At 53.6% G+C, this 18,197-nt stretch overlaps 1 protein-coding gene across 1 annotated transcript in view; it reads left to right on the forward strand.

Moving 5' to 3' along the window:
* Window positions 1-17,599, forward strand: part of HAP1 (huntingtin associated protein 1) — a gene marked incomplete at its 5' end in the record, with an annotated part of 25,735 nt that extends 8,136 nt beyond the window's left edge. The window contains 14 exons of the mRNA XM_014524240.1: window positions 4,345-4,421; window positions 4,709-4,825; window positions 5,183-5,283; window positions 5,809-5,917; window positions 6,228-6,306; window positions 6,533-6,663; window positions 6,899-6,973; window positions 7,928-8,065; window positions 8,490-8,560; window positions 8,962-9,189; window positions 9,824-10,143; window positions 12,016-12,234; window positions 13,306-13,408; window positions 15,390-17,599. Of these exons, the coding sequence (XP_014379726.1) occupies window positions 4,345-4,421; window positions 4,709-4,825; window positions 5,183-5,283; window positions 5,809-5,917; window positions 6,228-6,306; window positions 6,533-6,663; window positions 6,899-6,973; window positions 7,928-8,065; window positions 8,490-8,560; window positions 8,962-9,189; window positions 9,824-10,143; window positions 12,016-12,234; window positions 13,306-13,408; window positions 15,390-15,912 (2,291 nt within the window). The remainder of the gene's footprint in view (window positions 1-4,344; window positions 4,422-4,708; window positions 4,826-5,182; window positions 5,284-5,808; window positions 5,918-6,227; window positions 6,307-6,532; window positions 6,664-6,898; window positions 6,974-7,927; window positions 8,066-8,489; window positions 8,561-8,961; window positions 9,190-9,823; window positions 10,144-12,015; window positions 12,235-13,305; window positions 13,409-15,389) is intronic.
* Window positions 17,600-18,197: the final 598 nt, after the last annotated feature.

The raw sequence follows: 18,197 nt of genomic DNA on the forward strand, positions 1-18,197 counted from the left end.
TCCTTGTACCTCAGTTTTTCCATCCTGAGAATGGGTCCCCTCCTGAACTCTGAAGTGCTCAGAGACCCTGTGATGCTGTAGCAGGGGGTAAGTTTGGTGGCAGGCTGGGGAGCCGTAGCCCCAGTTCTCACTCTGGCTCACTGTGAAGGCAAGATGCTGAGGTGGGTGGTAGGGCCTCTGTGCTCTGTGACCTCTGCTGCCCCAGCTTGGTATGGATGGGACACAGTGTCCAATCTGGCTGGAGTGTGGACACTGCCTGATGTCGTATTGGCATCATGTGCCAAATCCAGATTCAACAGTGTCAAAGTAGAGCCTCAGTTGCTTCCATTTCTTGCCCCCTTGGCAGGCAAGGTGGGTAGAGGAGCCATGCTGACCCCAGGGATGAAGGGGTGCTTCCTTATTGCTTATGGTACCTCTAGGGTAAGATGATACTTTCCCTATTCCCTTGGTATGGCTGGCTGTGTGGTGTGGCACTGTCTGCCCTACTCTTGGCTGGGAGGGGCTGTGCTGGCTGCTCAGCAGAAAGACACAGGGCTGAGGTAGGCACTGCTGGGTGCCTCTTTGGGACCTCCCTTTGGGTTCCACTGCCCCTCATTTTGGTAAGTGGGGTGTTGGTCAAGAGTTAAAGGAGCAGCCTGGGGATGAAGGATGTTTACAACTGAGGACAAATGCTTCTTACAGTTCTGGGACCAGGATGGGAGGCCTGGCAGGGCACAGCACGGGGTGGGGTCCATCTCTGGAGATTGTAGTATAGAGTCAGATACTGGTTTGCAGTATGAAGCCCCCCCCGCCCGCCTGCTTTCCCCAAGGGTTTGGACCTCCCAATGTCCTGGTTTCTGAAACAAGGCTGTGGGGCAGACACCCACCCTTGTGCCTATCCTACTCTGAAGGGAACAGAAAGGGGGGAGGATGCACGTTTTCCACTCCTGCTTCCTATGTTTTGCAGGCTGCAGACCTCAGCTGTCTCCCAAGGGCCTGTCACTCACTCACGCCTTAACGAAGCTCATGCTCTAATTATTTCCAATTACAGTTCAGCTGCCTGATGAGGTGCTGGTGGGGACCCCTGCAGAGACTGAGCCCCTATTGGAGGGGGGAGAGGGTTGATGTCTTGAAGCTGGCCCCGCCTGCCATGTGGACGTGCCAGTTTGCATGCAGTCCTGGCACTGGGAGTGTGGGGTGCATTGTCGGGCGGGGAGGGGGTGGTGGGATTAGCCAGGCTGTTGACAAGACAACGGCTGGGCAGAACAGGACAGGAATCTAACAAGGCCAGCAGGGCAAGGGCTTTGGGAGGGGGCAGACCCAGGGCTTCCCTATGGCAATGCACCTGCCATGGCTTAACCCCTGGCTGGGCCAACGTAATGGGATTTGTATGATCTCCAAGCTGCTCCTGCTGACCTATTTCACACCCTGCCCCATGTCTGCATCAGTCCAGGGAGCACAGAGCCAGGGTACAGGGGTAGCCAGGCTTCTCACAGAGGGTAGGACCAAGGAGTCCTCATTCCCTGCATCCTTCCTCTGCCCTGCCCCACCTTATTCCTGGATGGAGCTCCTCCTTGTGTTGCCCAGGGCTGGGAGGGACCTCTTATGTTACAGGGTAAAGTCCCTCTCCTATGGCAAGTCCTGCATCATAAGACTCTGCTCCTAACCTGCCTGAGCTCCATCTCTGAATCAGCTTGGTTTCTTGCCCCTGTGTTTTTCCAGTACCCCCATCAGGTGGGAATAAGGCATGCCTATGCTGGTATCCTCTGTAGAGCCACAGCTTTTGTATCAGAGGTACCCCCCACCTCCTACCCGTGTTCTGCCAGTGCCCTTCACTTCCTTTCCCCTTGGGGGACTTCTCTCCTGCTGGAGGATCTGGGTCTATCTGAGTTCAGGGCTTCTGCTGGGGAAACAGAATATTTGCAGACCTGTTTGCTCCATGTAATGGCAAGCAGCTGCCCGTTGCTTGGGTAACCCTGCCAGGGCTGCCTGTACCCTGGGCAGCTCCAGGGGCTGTGTTGGCCAGCAAGTCTTGCTACTTTCAGTAACATGTAGATAGGTGTTGGGTGTTGCAGATGCAGAAGGGTGTGGGGCTTCATGGTCAAGTGTAACAGGCAGCAGGAAATGGATGTGGTTTGCAAAAGGGTGGCTTTTTCTTGGAGGGTCCTTCTTTGAGCTGTGAGCTAGCAGGGCTTGGTGGGTGGGGGGAGGGAGGGACAGAGCTCCCAGCCTCCAACTTGGTGTAATGTAACAGCAGAAGAGCATCACGTGATTGATTTGTCGCTAGCCACTAGCTGATAGAGCTACAGTCCCCTGGGATGCAGCAGAAATAAGAAAAGAGATGGGTATGTGGGTATGTGAGAATATGGGACAAGCAGAGGACTGCCAGGCAGGACTTGTTTTGCTTGGCTCTGCCACTGATTCCCCCTGCTTCTTTTTGCACGTCAGTCCTACCTCTTGTTCCTCAGTTTCCCCATTGTGATCTGGCCCATGGGGAATGGCCCCTTTTGAACTGAGGTGCTCTGAGTCCCTGTAATGCTCTAGCTTAGGTTTAGGTTTGGCTGTGGGCTAGGGAGTAGGACAGGAATATCCCCCTCCCCCCTTTACTATGTTGCATATCTAATGGCAGCAAGCAGACTTCACTGCCTGCTTGCCAGAGTTCCTTTGGACTCTGCTCCAGCTCTCATGTTCAAGGGGTCCAGTGTCAGGGCCCAGGAAGACCTTCTACTGAGCCCAGCGTGCACTTACAGCTGAGATCCTCCTGAGGGAGGGCAGGTGGGAGTCTTGGCCATGGAAAATGTGAGGAGCATAACCCAGCAGCAGCTGGGCACACAGTCCTTTGTGGGAGCCTCTGAAGGTCCTTTTAACTGTTCTTTCCTTCCAGTACTTAAATTCCTATGGCCAGTGGCAATAAGTTCCTGCCCTGTCATAGGCAACTGTGCAAGGTCTGTGCTCCCCAGTAGGTAACACTGGAAGGGATGGCAGCTTTTCTACTAGGGCAGGGATTGCAGGGAAACAATCATGCTGGTGCACAAAGGGGTCTGCCAGCTTTCTGTTGCCTCTGCTACAAGCACTTCTTTTTGTCCTGAGTGGAGAGCAGCATTGGAGCTGAGCTGCAGGACCTGGGCTGGCACCTGCTCAAGTTCATAGCACATCTCAGTCGGATCCCAGTGCTGCTAGGTGGAATCTCCCGGCTTTTCCATCTTGCAGTTCCAAGGATAAATGGAGATTAAGTTGATGCTCTCATGGAGGAGAAGAGGCGGGGGGAGTGAGCAGAGGCCTGAAGACAGATCGGAGGTGATGCCAAAGCTGGGCGCCAGGGGCAGTAGAAATGGAGAGGAATAAGTGGAGCTGAGCAGAGCTTTCCAGTCTGGCCCCGTGCTGGAAATGTCACTTTCAATCTCATCACCATGGCCTGGATTTTTCCATTTCCCCTCTCGCAGCCTGACTAGCATTCTGCAAGGTAGACCCAACACCCTGTCATGGTCTGGCAGGGATCACTGGTGAATGTGGGGGCTGGTAGCTTCTAGGATGGAGGAGCTGAATAAATCTTGTGCAGCCCCACATGGGGAGGGGGATAGGGGAGCAAAGAATGGATTTGTGGGGGGCTTGCTGGGTTTTGCTGGTGCTTATATGGTTTGGTTTAGTTCCTGTGGTGCCCTGTGCGACTGTCTCTTGGGGGATGCATCCTTGTCCACTTGGTTAACGTTTGGCTCATGCCTTAAGAAGACGGTTAATATCCTACAAGGAATAAGTATGTAATACAGCAGTGGGTGTCCTCAATGGCCACACCCACCGCTGAACCCATGTCCCACCCTTGCTTTTTGCTGCTTTGCGACAGTGTGTTTCCTCGGGTGAATTGTGTCCTGCACCAATAAGCAGTCCTTTACTACTTCAGTTAGAGCTGCTTATCCTTGCATTGTACCAGCATAGTTCCCCTTTGCTTCCCTTTGTGTAATCAGGAAGTGCTGTTTTACCGGTGGGGAGCCTGAGGCCCTGAGCCAAATGACTTCCCTGTGGTTCCACAGGGAGTCTGTTGCAGAACTAAACCAGAGTCTCCTGGGCCAGAACTCTGAGTGCATCTCTTTCAAGCATGGGCTTCACTGAATGCCCTGGCTATAGGGCTTGCATGGGGGAGCGCCTTGTTCGCTTTGCTTGCTCTCAATACAGGTAGTGACTTCTTGCCTCCCTGGATTCTCTTGCCTCTTTCACTTCCTGTCCTAAATCCCATTGTTTTTTTGGGACCGTGTGGCTTGCTGGCTTCACCCCTTGGGTGGTGGCATGTTGGTGGTGGGTAGAAGTGGTAGGCCCTAACTGCATAGCACTGCTGGGACAGAATACCAATGTTCGGTCTCTGCCTTGCAGTTCTCTGCTCTGAGCGGGTCAGCAGGATCACAAAAACCTACCATGATATTGATGCAGTGACTAACCTGCTGGATGAGGTATGTAGAGCTGTTCCCCTCGCTCACTTTCCCCTGCAAGTGAGAGCCAGTGGCTCCTGGTGCCTGGGTTTCTCAGAAATCTGGTGGGAGGCTCCTGGTTTGGAGCTGGGGTGCTCCCTGGCTGTAAGGGTAGGTTGGGGGGGGTGAGGGCAGAGGTCAGGCTGGTGATGATTAGGGGTGGATGGCGGGGAGAGGAAGCAGGCAGGCTGGGTGGCAAGGAAAAGAGGGTAAGGCATAGGTGCTAGTTGGCCAAACCCAGTCAGCTACAGATGGCATCCCCTCTGCAGAAAGAGCGGGACCTGGAGCTGGCTGCACGAATTGGGCAGTCTCTGCTGAAGCATAACCAGAGCCTGACGGAGCGCAATGAGCTCTTGGAGGAGCAGCTGGATGTGGCCAAAGAGGAGGTAAAGGGCAAGCGGGTTACTCTGTCTTTGCTCCTGAGCCCATCCCATGTCCCAGCCCCCAGCAGGAAGAAAGAGCAGCTGAGCCTGTTCTCCCTGGGCTACCATGCCACTTACCTCTGCAGAGCTCTGTCCCTGGGGCTCATCCCTTCTAGGCTGTTTGGTGGAGGTCTAGGCCCCAGGTAGAACTGCACAAAGATGTACTAAATCCTATGTCCTCCCCTGGCACCCATGGGGTTGAGGTCTGGCTGGGGCCCTGGCCCAGCTGTGGTTGCTTGCATTCCCAGTGTCCCATCCTTTGCCTTGCCCACCTGGTGCCCCATCACTCCCACATCCCTGAGGAGCACTGTTTTCTCCCAGATTGCTCAGCTGCGGCATGAGGTCTCTATGCGGGATGACCTGCTCCACATCTACACCAATACTACAGAGGAGAGTGAGCCTGTCTCGGTTGCATCTATGCCGTGAGTGACTCAGATTGGGGGTGAGGGCAGGGGATGGATGCAGGAGGGGTTACCCTTTAGCACACTCAGTGAGGTCTGTTGTGCTTTACACAAAGGAACTTTCAGCTTCTGCCAATGCTGCATCGTATTAAGGCCAGAGCTGGGGAACCCAATTTCCCTATAAGCTCTCTGCCCTGGAGTTCTCTTAGCCAGGGATGATGCCCTTTCATGGGAGATGGCAAATGGGACCAATATTGTGCCGTCCCTGCTAATGACAACAGGCTGGTGCAGGAAGGGGTAGAGGTCTGTTTCACTTCCTTGCCTTGCCTGGTGTCCTGGTCCATCTTTGCCTGCTGTGGCTGTGTGGATGGTGCCTGCTAGGAGCCATGCCTGGCTAGGGGCTCTGGGTTCTAGAGGTGTAGATGTCTCCTCCCTGCCAGAGCCATGGGCTGCCTCAGCATGGGGCTGGGCTGGGTGGCTGCTCCCTGTTCCTGTTCCAGTTGCTGTATGCTGTGACTGCTCAAAGACTCTCTGCCCCCAACCCAGGCTGCCCCGCAGGGAGTCCTCACTGTCTCTGCATCAGTATTTCCAGTATGACACCCTGCAGCAGAAGCTCAAGGTCTTGGAGGAGGAGAACCAGAAGCTGCGATTGGAGGTGAGTGGGCTGTGCCTGTGGGGAGGGGTAGGGGCTCCATGCCAAAATCTTGCAACCTACTGCAAGAAAAGCTCAGTGCCCTGGGGTGGAGCTAGTGCCTTAGAACTGGCTATACCCCTAGCCCTTCAGGCTGCCCTTGTGTGTGTTGCTTTTTTTACCCCTTGTAGTTGTGCAGAAGTGTGTGTCTGGGACCCCTAAGGCTAGACAGGAGCAGGGGGCTTGACTCAGTACTACACGACTACCCTCCTCTTGCACAGCCCATGCTCACAGTCTGCTCTGCTCAATCTTTGTCTCTTCCCTTCTCTCCTAGGCCACCAACATTGCTACAGAAACCTGTCATTATGAGGACCAGGAGCAGCAGCTGATGATTGATTGCGTGGAGCAGTTCTGTATGTTGGCTTCCCTTGCCTTGGTTCTTTTGGGACAGGTGGTCTGTAGGGAATTGGGGTGGCTTCCACACAGAAACAGTCCCCATCCCTGGCTAGAAACAGGAGACTGGGCTGGGCATATCATGGGGTGGGGGGGAGAGCTCAGCATACCTTTCCATGGGTCTCTGCTGGGCTTCTGGCCCCTATTTCTGTGGTAGTCACTAACCCTGTTCTATCCTCTTGGCAGCTGAAGCCAGCCGGCAGGTGGCATTCCTCTCTGAAGAGCTGGCCCGCAAGGTGGAGGACACTGTGCGACAGCAGGAAGAGATCAGCCAGCTCCTGGCTCAGGTGGTGGATCTCCAGCAGAAGTGCCGTGTGGTGAGTATCAGGACTAGGATGCTCCCTAGACCTGGACCTGGCCTGCTGTGAGCACAACCCCCTGCCTGCTTCCTGGATCCCATCCTCTGTGGGTTCTGGAGGTGACCTCCCAGGCTGCCTGGTCCAAGTACTAGGAGTGGGGTCTGGGTGTGCAGGAGGGGGTGGTGTTGCAGCTGGTTGCCCAGAGGAAGATGGCTATGGACATGCCTCTGATTAGCCTGTGTTCATTCCCCAGCATGGTACAGAGATGGAAGAGCTGCAGCAGCATCTGGCCACAGCAAAGGAGATTCAGCAGCAGCTCCGTACTGAGGTGAGACCCTGATCAGGGGATGGTAGGGAGAATGGTAGGGCTGCCGTGGTTCTCCTGCCTTGCCGATCCTGTGTTGTCAGGGTTGAGGGTAGTCTTTTATACAGGGTTTAGATCAGGGGTGGGTAAAATTTGGCCCATGGGCTGGATTTGGCCTATGGTGGGTCCCTTGACAGTGCCTGGGCCAGGCAGGACCTAGCCTATAGTGAGTCCTGCCACCTCCTGGGCATGCAGCAGGGCTGGGGCAGCTCTGCAGCTAGACTGCCTTGATCTGGGCTTGCCTGCCCACCACGGGGAGGGGGTGTTGTGTGGAAAAGCAGCTCCTCCCCTTTGCTGCCAGGCCCTTCTTGCTGCAGCTGCCCAGAGCCTGTGGCTGGGCTGCTTTGCAGCTCCTCTGCAGTGCCACTACTGCCTTGCTGAGTGACCTGGAGGCAGTGGCAACAGCAGCAGAGAGGAGCTGCAGGGCAGCCGAGGCCCGGGCTCCAGCTGGCTGCAGCAACAAGGGCTGGCAGCAGTGAGGGGGAGGGGAGGGGATGCCACGCGCACCCGACTCCAAGCTGTTGCGGGGGTGGGGGTGCTGACCAACCTGTGGCAGCTCCCTAGGACTGTCTGTGTGGCTCATGGGCCCTTGCCTGCCCCTGATTTTGATTTATGGTTGTATGGGGTGGTTTGGATCAGGGTGAACCCTGCCTTAGGCAGGGGGTTGGACTCTAGATGACCTCCTGGAGGTCCCTTCCAGCCTGCTTCTCTATGAAATGGTGGGTTTCTCTTGTGCATGACCCTCGCCAACTACTGGTTTTTGTTTTTTTTTTAATCCATAAGTCTTTGAACCTTAGCCTTCAGCTCAAGCCATGGCCCATGGATATCAGGAGCCCCTTCTGGGATGTCTGTAGTAATAGGTTGGGGAGGTAGCTGCTATGATGCAGAAAGCAAGTGAAGCCCACTTGTGCCGTGCAGTTGCAGGACCTGCAGGAGAAATACACTGAGTGTGGTGGGATGCTGCACGAAGCTCAGGAGGAGATCAAGAGCCTGCGCAACCGCAGCCTGCCCAACAGCACCATCAACCGCTACAGTTCATGCAGCCTGCTGCCCATGGTGAGCCCTGTCAGCTGTGGGAGGGGCAGGCTGGACTCCCTCTGGACATGTCCTGGGGGTGGGGGCTTGCACCTAGGATGCTGTTTTCCCAACACCTGAGTACTGAAGCTGCCTATGGGATATACCTGCTCCTGGCACAGGAAAGTTTGCTCTAATGAGGTGGATGCAGTGCCGTATGCATGGAGGGGTGGCTGAGGCTCTTGTGTTCTTTAGAGTTCACACCAGGGTGGCACTGGCACAGGCCTCTCCTGCTGCAGGGGGATGTATAAGCCCTGGCACAGTGAGTCATGCTTGTCCCAAACTCCAGGGGCTGGCACTCATTGGATGCCTTTTTGCCCAGTGGTGTTTATGGCTCTGGGCAGCACCCATGCCATCTCCCTCCTGCCACCCCCATGGAAAGGCCATGGTCCTCTCTGCCTTCCAGGACTCGCTGGCAGCAGAGATCAAGGGAACGATGAGGAAAGGCAATGACAGCTCATCCTCCTCGGAGTACAAGTGAGTCCTTGCCCCTTTCCTGTAGTGCTGGGTCAGTGGTGGTGGCAGTGGGTTAATGCTCTGTTGGGAAACAGCTAATTTCTGGGGCTTCAGTAGTCATGAGCTGTAGTACTTAAGGGACCTATAGCCTCTGTGGCACGGAAGAGGGTCCCAGGCCACATGACCAGGGAGTGCCCAAGTGCTGGGGGGGTGGAGGGTGCAACTCTGCCTTGGGTAGGGGTGGGCTCTGTGGGGCATGGAAGAAAGGTGTGGGTTTTTGTTTGTTTGTTTTTGTTTGTTTGTGTTTGTGGTGTTTTGGGGTTTTTTTTTTTTTTTTTTTTCTCTTGGTGTTCTGGAGGAGTGGGCAAAGGGGGCCCACCATTAGTTAACCTACTGACAGGCACAGTTCTGACCCTTTCCAGGAGTTACCTGCGGGTATTTGAGACTGTGAAGGCCGCGAACCAGGTGTTCAAAGCCAAGTCACGCTCGGAGTCCCCTCTGACCCTGTCTGGCTCCAAGCAGTCCTCTGCTGTCCCCTCGATGGGGTGCAGCCGTGTCAGCACCCCCCGCACCAGCTGCTATGGTTCAGACAGTGCCAGCCTGGGGCCAGAGGAGCGGGGCCTGGTGCTGGAGAACATGGAGAGTGGACAGTGAGTGCCTATCCCCGGCCCATGGGAGCTAGGAGGGTGTGGTGCAGGCTGGGGGCAGCTTGCTTCATGGACCAGGGTCATAGGGGTTGGTTAAGGCTTCTGCTAATAGCCTGAGGCAGGGTGGGGACCAGCTTGGTTGAACCCAGCGGTCATGGGCAGGCTCAGGTCCTCTAGTCCTACTTGAGCCTGTGTGGAGAAGTGTTCCTGGGGCTGTTTATTTAGGGCTTCCTTGTTTATCCACGGTGGTTGGGGCCTTAACTCCTGCATAGTATCAGTCACAGAACTGGAGAATGGTGGCCCTGAATACTGGGGTGGGGGCAGGGTTTGGGGTCCAGCCTGTTTGGCTCTGTGCTGCTTCCCAGCTCAGGGGGTTGGTGTTGTGGTACAGATGGTCTGAGATCTGACACTTCACTGCAGAGCCAGGATTGGACACGGTGAGGGGCAGTAATCTGCTGTCCCTTTTTAAACTGAACTTTCTCTCCTTTCCTAAGCCAGTTGAGGGTCTTGCACTTACTTGGGGCTTTGGGACCTGGCCCTAGGCGGTTGGACCAGGGTGCCATGAGAAGCTCTTACAGGGCTATGGGACTTAATTCAGGGAACTCACTGTAACTGAGCATCTGTTTCCCCATGGCAGAGGTGAAGGGGGTGAGGAGAAGCGCCGGGGTATGCCAGGCACCCCAGGTAGGCATGACCTGGAGGCAGCCCTGCAGCGCCTGTCAGCACGTCAAGAAAACCACACTTCGGAGTGCTCCTTCTTCGAGATGGAGCGGGAGCGCAAACTTAAGAGGCTGAAAGATGCAGAGAGTTCCAGTGGCTTCCTCACCCCCAATGAGAGCGTCCTGTCCACCGGCACCAACTACTCGGGCAGCTCAGAGCACACTGGGGGCTCTGGCTTCTCCCTTGGCTCCCTGTCCTACCTGCCTGACAAACTGCAGATAGTTAAGCCCTTGGAAGGTGAGTAAGGAGGAGCTGTGGCACCCAGCAGTCCTCTGGTGCCCTGACTTAAGACAGGGTTCCCCCAGGGTGTGTGTTGCGTAGATAAGTCCAGAAGTCCTGTCACTATGGGGCTAGTAAGAGCAGGTGCTTGTCCCAACAGGTATGAAATCCCAGCAGCCCAAAAGAAATGGTGGCTTCAACACCTGGGTGCCTTAAGTAGTGTTGGTTGTGGCCATGTTGGCCTAAGGACAAGGCTCTGTGGGTAAATCTGATATCTTTTATTAGGCCAACTAAAATAGCTGGGAAAAATTCTTTGCAAGCTTTTGGGTACAAATATCCTTTAGGCAGAAGGTCTCTTTCTGAAGAAGCATGTTTGTACCCAAAAGCTTGCAAACCCCCCCTTTTTTTTTTTCTTCTCTTTTCTCTCTCTCAACTATTTTAGTTGGTCTAATAAGATACCAGATTTACCTAAAGAACCTTGTCTGAAGGCTTAAGCTGTCCCTCCCCACACACCCAGCTGCCACAGTGTCTGCTGTATGCTGTGCATGATGCTGCCCTCTGGTGGTCAGATCATGCAGGACGGTATGGGAGCCCTTGAAGCAGTCGCGGGAGCTGCAATGTTTTTGGGCAGAGTGCAAAAAAAAAAAAAAAAGACCTGCAACCTCAGCTTGTCAGATGTTGGCATGGTGGGGGAGTCATGAGGGGCCCTATCCTTGTTGTAGCAGTGCAGCCCTGGCCCCTTCCCTGCCATCCATCTCAAGGCGTGCATGCCAAACTGCCTTCCTGTGCCACATACTAGCATGCATGTTAGCGGGTTGTCTACTTCTGAGCTAGTCCCTTGTGCCCTGGACTTGTTTTCTGCCTGTCCATAGGGACCTTGGATGGGGAGAGCCTGCATCTATTTCTGGTTCTGTGGGACACTTCCCCAGGCAACATGAGAGGCGGGGGCTCTGGCTCTCGCAGGGCATGTTTGTAGGGCCTGGGAGACTCTGCACCTAGCATCTGTCCATCTGGAGGCCTGTTATAGATGCATACAATAGAACAACAGGGTTGGAAGGGGCCTCAAGTGCCCTGCTCATGTTGAGATCATCCCAGTCTAAACACAAATCCACTGTTGGAGAATCTCCATCCTCTCCAAAAGAGCAGGTTAAACAATCGTTTTAGGTGACTTTGTTCCAGTGTTTAACTGCCCTCAGAGTTGTTTTTTCCTGATACCCAACTTAAGTCTTGCATTTCAGCAAGGGAAAACTGAATTGCTTGTTATGCCCCCTGTGGGGACAGAGTAGTTGAGCCATCCATCTCTTAACCATACTTCAGATATTCAAAGCCTATTCCCTTTACTCTCCAGTCTTCTTTTCTCCAAGCAAAATCCCATTTCTTCCAGCCTTTCCCTGCATATCATTTCTCTAGACCCTATCCCTCCCCAATCGCTTGTGCTGCTCTTTGTTGGACTCTTTCCAATTTCACAGCTTGTCCTGAATTGTGGTACCCAAACCTGAATATTGTGCTCCAGGTGATGCCTTGCCAGTGCCCAGAGTGGAAGAATTGCTTCCTGTGACTTGCAGGCAATTGGTTATTTAATATATATATTCGTATGGTATTGGTGCTTTTTGCAATGATAGTACACTGACTCATTCAGTGGGGTTTTTTTGGTGATCTTCTGTAGCCCCATGTCCTTCTCTGCAGTATGGCAGTTGGGTCAGTTGTTCCCTGGTCTGTATTTGTGCTTGATCATAATGCCCTGAGTGCTGGACTTTGCACTTCTCTTTTAATGAATTGCATCAGATAATTTCTAATCATGCCCCCAGTTTTATAGAGGTCACTTTGAATCCAAATTCAGTCTGCTGACATGCCTGCTGCCCCATCCAACTCTGGGCTGTATGTTCCTAGGCTCTGTGACACTTCACCACTGGCAGGAGCTGGCCAAGCCGAATCTGGGTGGGATCCTGGACCCCCGCCCTGGTGTGCTCACTAAACACTTCCGGCAGCTGGATGTAGACCTGGAGGAGGTCTACAACCTCAATGACCTTGAGGAGGATGATGTGGACTTGCGTTCCTTCCAGGCGCTTGCTACCTCAACACCTTCTAGAGCCAAGGAACACTCGAGCTGTGAGTACAGGTTGGGGGCTGAGGGCCATGGGCTGGAGATGTGTCCTTGGCTTGTTGGGACCCGAAGCTGGGAGTAGAGCCCTCCCCAGACTGGTGCCATGCAGCTGACCTCAGTGGGCCAGGTGCTTCCAGATTTGCTTAGTCTTCCCCTCTCCCCTACTGTGTGTCTATCCATCTCTTGTCTGTGTCTGTCCTCTTGGTCAACCTGTATATGGATGTTGTCTGTTTTTGGCTATCCAGCCTCGAGTAGTAGCTTGAACAGGGCCTCTCCCCCAGTCGTAATCTGTCGTCCCCCCCCCCCCCCCCCCCCCCAAAAACAAAAAAAAAAACATGCCAAAAAAATAAAATAAAATGGAAAAAAAGCTTCTCATTACCATCCTACCTTCCTCTAACTCCTTTCCCATCTCCCAGGGCAAATGCCAGGCCCCACTTGGCATGATGTGCCAGGCGCATGTACATTCCAATTGACTCTGTCTAGTTTAGTCAGCCAAAGGATCCTGGCAGAGTGTTGACCCTAGTTTGTATCCTGCCTCTACATGCCTACTTGGAGCTGTCCAGTCTTCTGAGCTCTGGAGAACCAGGTAGGATCTCTCCCGCCTCAACTTCCGGCGGTGGTTCGATGTAGGCGGTGGTTCAAACGCCTACATTGAACACCTTCAAGAGCAAACTGGATGCTTATCTTGCTGGGATCCTATGACCCCAGCTGACTTCCTGCCCTTTGGGCAGGGGGCTGGACTCGATGATCTTCCGAGGTCCCTTCCAGCCCTGATGTCTATGAAACTAGCAGCTAGACATAAAATGCACCTTGTTCCTGGGTCATGAGGAGCCTAGCTGTGACCTCTGCTCCCAAGTGGACAGGACCTGTTTTCCTGAGGGCACTTCCTTACAGTGCTCCGAACTCTGACATCATGTGAACAGGACAGTGAGAGTCAACTTGCCCCCATCCTCCCTTCCTCCAGTTCTAGTCTCTCCTCCAGTATTCAGTGAGGCTACCCTGGGCATATGTCAGTCTGTCAGGGTGGCTGTCCTATCCTTCCCATGCATTGACCCCATGTCTCCTGTCTGTTCCAGTGTTCCACTCTGTTAACAACCTCCCCCAGACCCAGTCTACATACACCATCACCACCTGCCACATCCTACACCCCAGCAATGAGATCACCACTGTCACACCCAGGTAAGGCATGTGGTTACATCCAGCACCTGACCCTTCCATCCTCACCTCCATTACAAAAGGACAATTATGTCATCTCTAACTTATTACCTTTTCTCCCCCCTGTGGTGCCTCTTCCTTTGGCATCTCGTTCTAGGCAGAAGCAGTCGTGGTGCAGGTCCCTCCTGCAGCCCCTGACACTCTGAGAGGTGCTTGGTGCTAATGTAAGAGTCCCCAACACTTGCTGGTAGAGCTGGGAGGGGTAACCCCACTGACACTCAGCCTGCCTGGGGAATCACTCAAGCTGGCTAGGTCCTCCTGTTTCCAGGGGGGATGAGTAGACACTTGTTGTTGTGCCCTCAGCATCTTGGGGGCCTTGCTGAGCAGAGGAGGGGTAGGGGTTGGGGTGGGGTCAGACACTGTGGGAGACTCCATGCATAGCAGCAGTTCTTGGCTAGCTGTCTTTCCCAGCTAGAGTAGCTCTAGGGCATGAGCCCCCACTGTCTTATTGCATGGATAATGAGCCTGGGTAGGGGAGTCTGGCTGGCTTTAGGGAGGAAATTGCTTCAGTTTAGTTCTCCCCTATCTCTCTTCTTGTGGAAAGAAGAACTTTGAAGTAACCTTCCCCCTTCCCCATCAAAAAAACAACTGTGGGTGGTCTAATGAGACACAAGAAGCTCCCATGTTTGCCCTCTCCATGCAGAGGAACCCTGTAGGCTGATGTGTGAGTGGGGTTACCTCTACACTAGAAGGCAAAGGCTGGACTAGGCTGCCCTTCTGTTTGTTTGATCAGCTCCAGCCCAGTTGCCTGGTTGCCCCCTTCCTGCCTGGGAGCTTGGGTCCAGACTGTATTCAGAGAGTGCTGGAGCTGGCAAATGCTGTCTGTCAGTATGCCAATTCAGTGTCAGAAACCAATGCTCCTGAACTAATGAGCCAGAGTGACTTCTTATGCTGCTGGGCTAATGAGCCTGTCCCAGCCTGAGCATGGCATTGGAGTGAGACGTAAGTTAGCAGTTGGTTTGGGGGCCAAAGGACATTTGCAGATAGCAGATGCTGAATGCTGGCATGAAGGGTCATGCACCTGAGCTCCTCCAGGAGTGAGACCTCCAGTATACACTGAAACAGCAGCCCACATCCAGGTTCTGGTCATGTATATCATGCCCCTCTGCCATGTGTGGGAGGGGAAGCAGCTGGGGTCCAGCCTTTGCCTCTGGCGAGCACCAATTAAACCACTAACCAGGTAGCTGCCTCTGACACTGGTTGTATCATTAACTCACCCCTCCCTTTTTTCTCTTTAGGCCCAAAGAGACTAATGCTGCTGGTATTGGCTTGCAGGGTTGCTCCTGCCTTGAGAAGGGGTGGCCCAGACTTGGGTGGTGGGCACTTGGTGCCCATCATGTGGGACTGAAGCGGCTTGCTGGGGTGGGGAAGTGTTTTGCTAAATGGCAGCATTTAAGGAAACAAGAAATTGGGACCCTGGATTGAGGAATATTTTTAGCCTCTTGTGAGGGAGGGGGTAGTGGGAGGGCATGAGTGGAGTGAAGAGACTTCTTGAACAGAGACCAGGCTCTCTGCCACTTTTTTCCCTTGATGCAACAAATGCTGAAAGTGGCTGCCAGGCTAAGGCTGTCCTTCCCTGGCTTTCCCTATTCAAGTCGGCACTGGCTGCTTCAGATAAGGGCTGACTTTGGTGTCTGGTCCTTGGCTCTGCTGACAGTTGAGGTCTGAGGTGCGTTCAGGAGGGTGGCCAGGGACTGTAGCTGTTCTGGGAACATGTGATGTGCCTAAGTCCCGAGAGCAAATGGATACCAAGTTTTGTGGAGTAGATTCCAGCTCTGGGCTCCTAGGGTCAGCTCAGGTGATTGGGCAGGACAGTGGGGAGCCTTATAAGGGGCAGTGCCTTAAGTTGAAGGTTTCTCTCTCCAGCAAGCTCTTCCACTGGGACCTATGACCAATGCCTCATGTTTATGGCCTGGACTGACTAGTGTTCTTTCTTTCCCTCCAGTCTTTATAATACAGTGGTATCCTCTTGTGGGCCCATTGAGAGGCTGATTGCTGCCAGCGCCGTTCCCCAGTGCTGCCCATTGGAACAGTCTCCCCATGTGCTGGAACGCATCCCCCAGGTGCTGCGCGCCCCCCTTGGACTAGTGACCCTCCTCCAGGAGCATGGCATTTCTGCCACTGTGCAGTCTGGGGAAACCCAGCCAGTCTGCCAGGCACCAGAGACCTCTTCTTGGTTGCCCCCCTCCTTGGCCCCTCTGAGACTGCAACAGGATAGCCTTCACCGCAGGTCTCTTCATGGCTTCAGTTTGGCCCAGCCCTTCCTGAGCAACTCTGAGAGGGATGATGGTAGGGCCTCTGGGCTGAGTGGATGCCAAAGCAGGAGCAACATCTTCAGTCTGAACCTGGTGGAGAAGCTGAAGAGGCTTGGGTTGGACAAAGTTGTGGCTAGAGGTGAGGCCTCCTACCGGCAAGGGGCTGAGAGCAAGAGGCCTTCAAAGACTCTGACCACCTCAGCCCTGCAGTAGGCTGGTTCGTTGGCTTTGTTTCCATCTGCTGCTGCAGGGACCTTATGAGCTTCAGGGCTGGATATGTCCTATAGGGAGCATTGTGACTTCTGCCTGTCACAGCCACTGCTTCCCTTTGGTCTCCTATGATTAGCCAGAACCCTTTGAAAAGCAAATAGGAGCTGCACATGTGGTATGTGTAGTGAGATGGGGCATAATGGGGAGGTTAATATCTTGGCTGGCCTCATGGGAATGGCCTGTCTCTCCATTATCCATGTCTTGGAGGTAGGCACAGGTCTTGCAGGTAGGGGTAAGGCTGTTGCTGCTGCTCTCTTGCACTGACTCAAATGCATTAAATGCCACAAGGTTGGTATAATGGGCATCTAAGGCTTTTGCCTGGAGGGTGCTTTCCTCCACAGCAAAGATGCAGGTCTCCTGTGTGTGTTCTGGGAAGATGGGTGATGCTGGAAAAAGTTTCTCTCCTTGTCTGAAGCTAGGCTCTCAGCTGTAGAGCAGAGCCAGACCCGGGGCCTTTGAACCACCCCACCCTCACTTTAGCAGTGGTACCGGTGCCCTCTGCCAACACAAGCAAATACAGCATGCACTCTGTCCATAATGGCTCCTGGGGATATTGCTGCTGGTGCTACAGTCCCAGCTTGGGGAAAGCAGATCATTGTACCCTTCCTCTGTTACTCCCAGGACCCTTCTGAGGGAGCTGGTGCCCCGTTACCATGTGGTTGTAATGCAGTGTGTTCTGGTAGAGTTGACCAGTTTGTGCCTGTCTGCTGGGCAGGGAGGGAATAGGGGAGTATTTATGCCCTAAAGGAGTAAGCCAAGCCCTTGCTATACTGACCACTCACCTCCTCTGAGCACCAAACCCTAGGAATGCAGGGCCAGATTGGGCTGCTCTCGTGCCGCCCAGCATTGGAGTAGAGCAGACCAGCTCACTTCTGCCACTTGTGGTGCTGGCAACTCTGCTGGCTGTGCCAACCACATTCTCAGCTCATTCATCATGAAGGCCAGATCCTGCTCATGCCCAAGTCAAGGGAAGTGTTGACTACTGAGCAGACTCCCAGCCTGAGTGAGAAATGGACCAGGTATTTTTCCCAGTCATGAACAGTGGCATAACTGCGTGAGAACCCATCCTCATAATCCTCTGTCCCTCGGGCCTAGCCTGTTATCTTCAGGTCCCCTTCTCTTCAGCAGTAGGGTGACTTCAAGAATGACTTATCTCCTCACCCTCCCTCCTGTGCTGATTTAACCAAGTTTTTTTAATGATAAGGAAGTCCCTGCCAAAGCACTTCTGCACCATGTTTCTGTCACCAGGCTCAGGGCAGGACTCTACTTGAATCTGTGTAGTGTGTGGTTGTTTTTTTTTCTTTCCTTCCTCCTGCCTAGCATAGGGCAAGCCTGGGCTGTAGAGACAGACTTTGCTGTCTTCTTTTTAATGCCATTTAAAAAAAAAAAAATCCTCTCTTCTCTGCTACTCAATTACAGGACTGAGTGCCCTTCTGGGAGGGGTGGGGGGCTGCATGCAGTTGGGGGACTCAGCTCTAGCACTTGGGTGTGTCTGAATACTTGTTGCTTGCACAGTTGCAACCAAAGTTGTGCTCCTTTTTGGATGAGCATGTGCACCATAGGCCATGTTACTCCCCACCTTCTCTCTTCCTCTGCAGTATCCTCTTCTTGTGGAATAAATATGGTATAACGCAAATTGCCTCTAGTCTGATGCTTTTTTTGAGATGAGGGGTGGCTTTACAGGCTGCAGGGCACTGTCAAGGCTACAGGTTTGCTTGGCCTTTTGGGGTTGGGGGGGAAGGAAGGGGGGAGAGAACAGCCTGAGCATCTTACCAGTGGGGCTCACTGAGCCTCCTGACTGCCAGGGTTGCTGGGTGGCTGTGGTTCCTCCTGGTAAAGGTTGCCCAGATGCTATTGGTGAGGCAGGGATGTAGGAGCCAGCTTGTTTTGCTGCTGTTCATGTTCCAGATAATTCCTTTCATGAGTCAGGAGTACCTTTTTCTCTCTTCTGCAAGACGTAGCAGAAGGCCTAGATCAGAATATGTGCAGACCTTAAGCTCTAAAAGACTAGGCTAAAGAGTGGCCTTAGCCTACAGACAGGAGTGGGAAAAATAGCTTCAAGTCCAAGGAGAGGTCCTGGGATAGGAGAGGATTGGTCTATGTCAAGGACACAATCAAGGTTGATAAAGCACTGACTCTGGGCTCACTATGAGTAAGCACAGACTTAGGGCTCTGATCTGCTCAAACGTTAGGCTGACTAGAAATAGAGACCAGATGAGCTCCGCTAC

The sequence above is a fragment of the Alligator sinensis genome, unplaced genomic scaffold (genome assembly GCF_000455745.1).
Source record: "Alligator sinensis unplaced genomic scaffold, ASM45574v1 scaffold1377_1, whole genome shotgun sequence".
NCBI classification, from domain to species: Eukaryota; Metazoa; Chordata; order Crocodylia; family Alligatoridae; genus Alligator; species Alligator sinensis.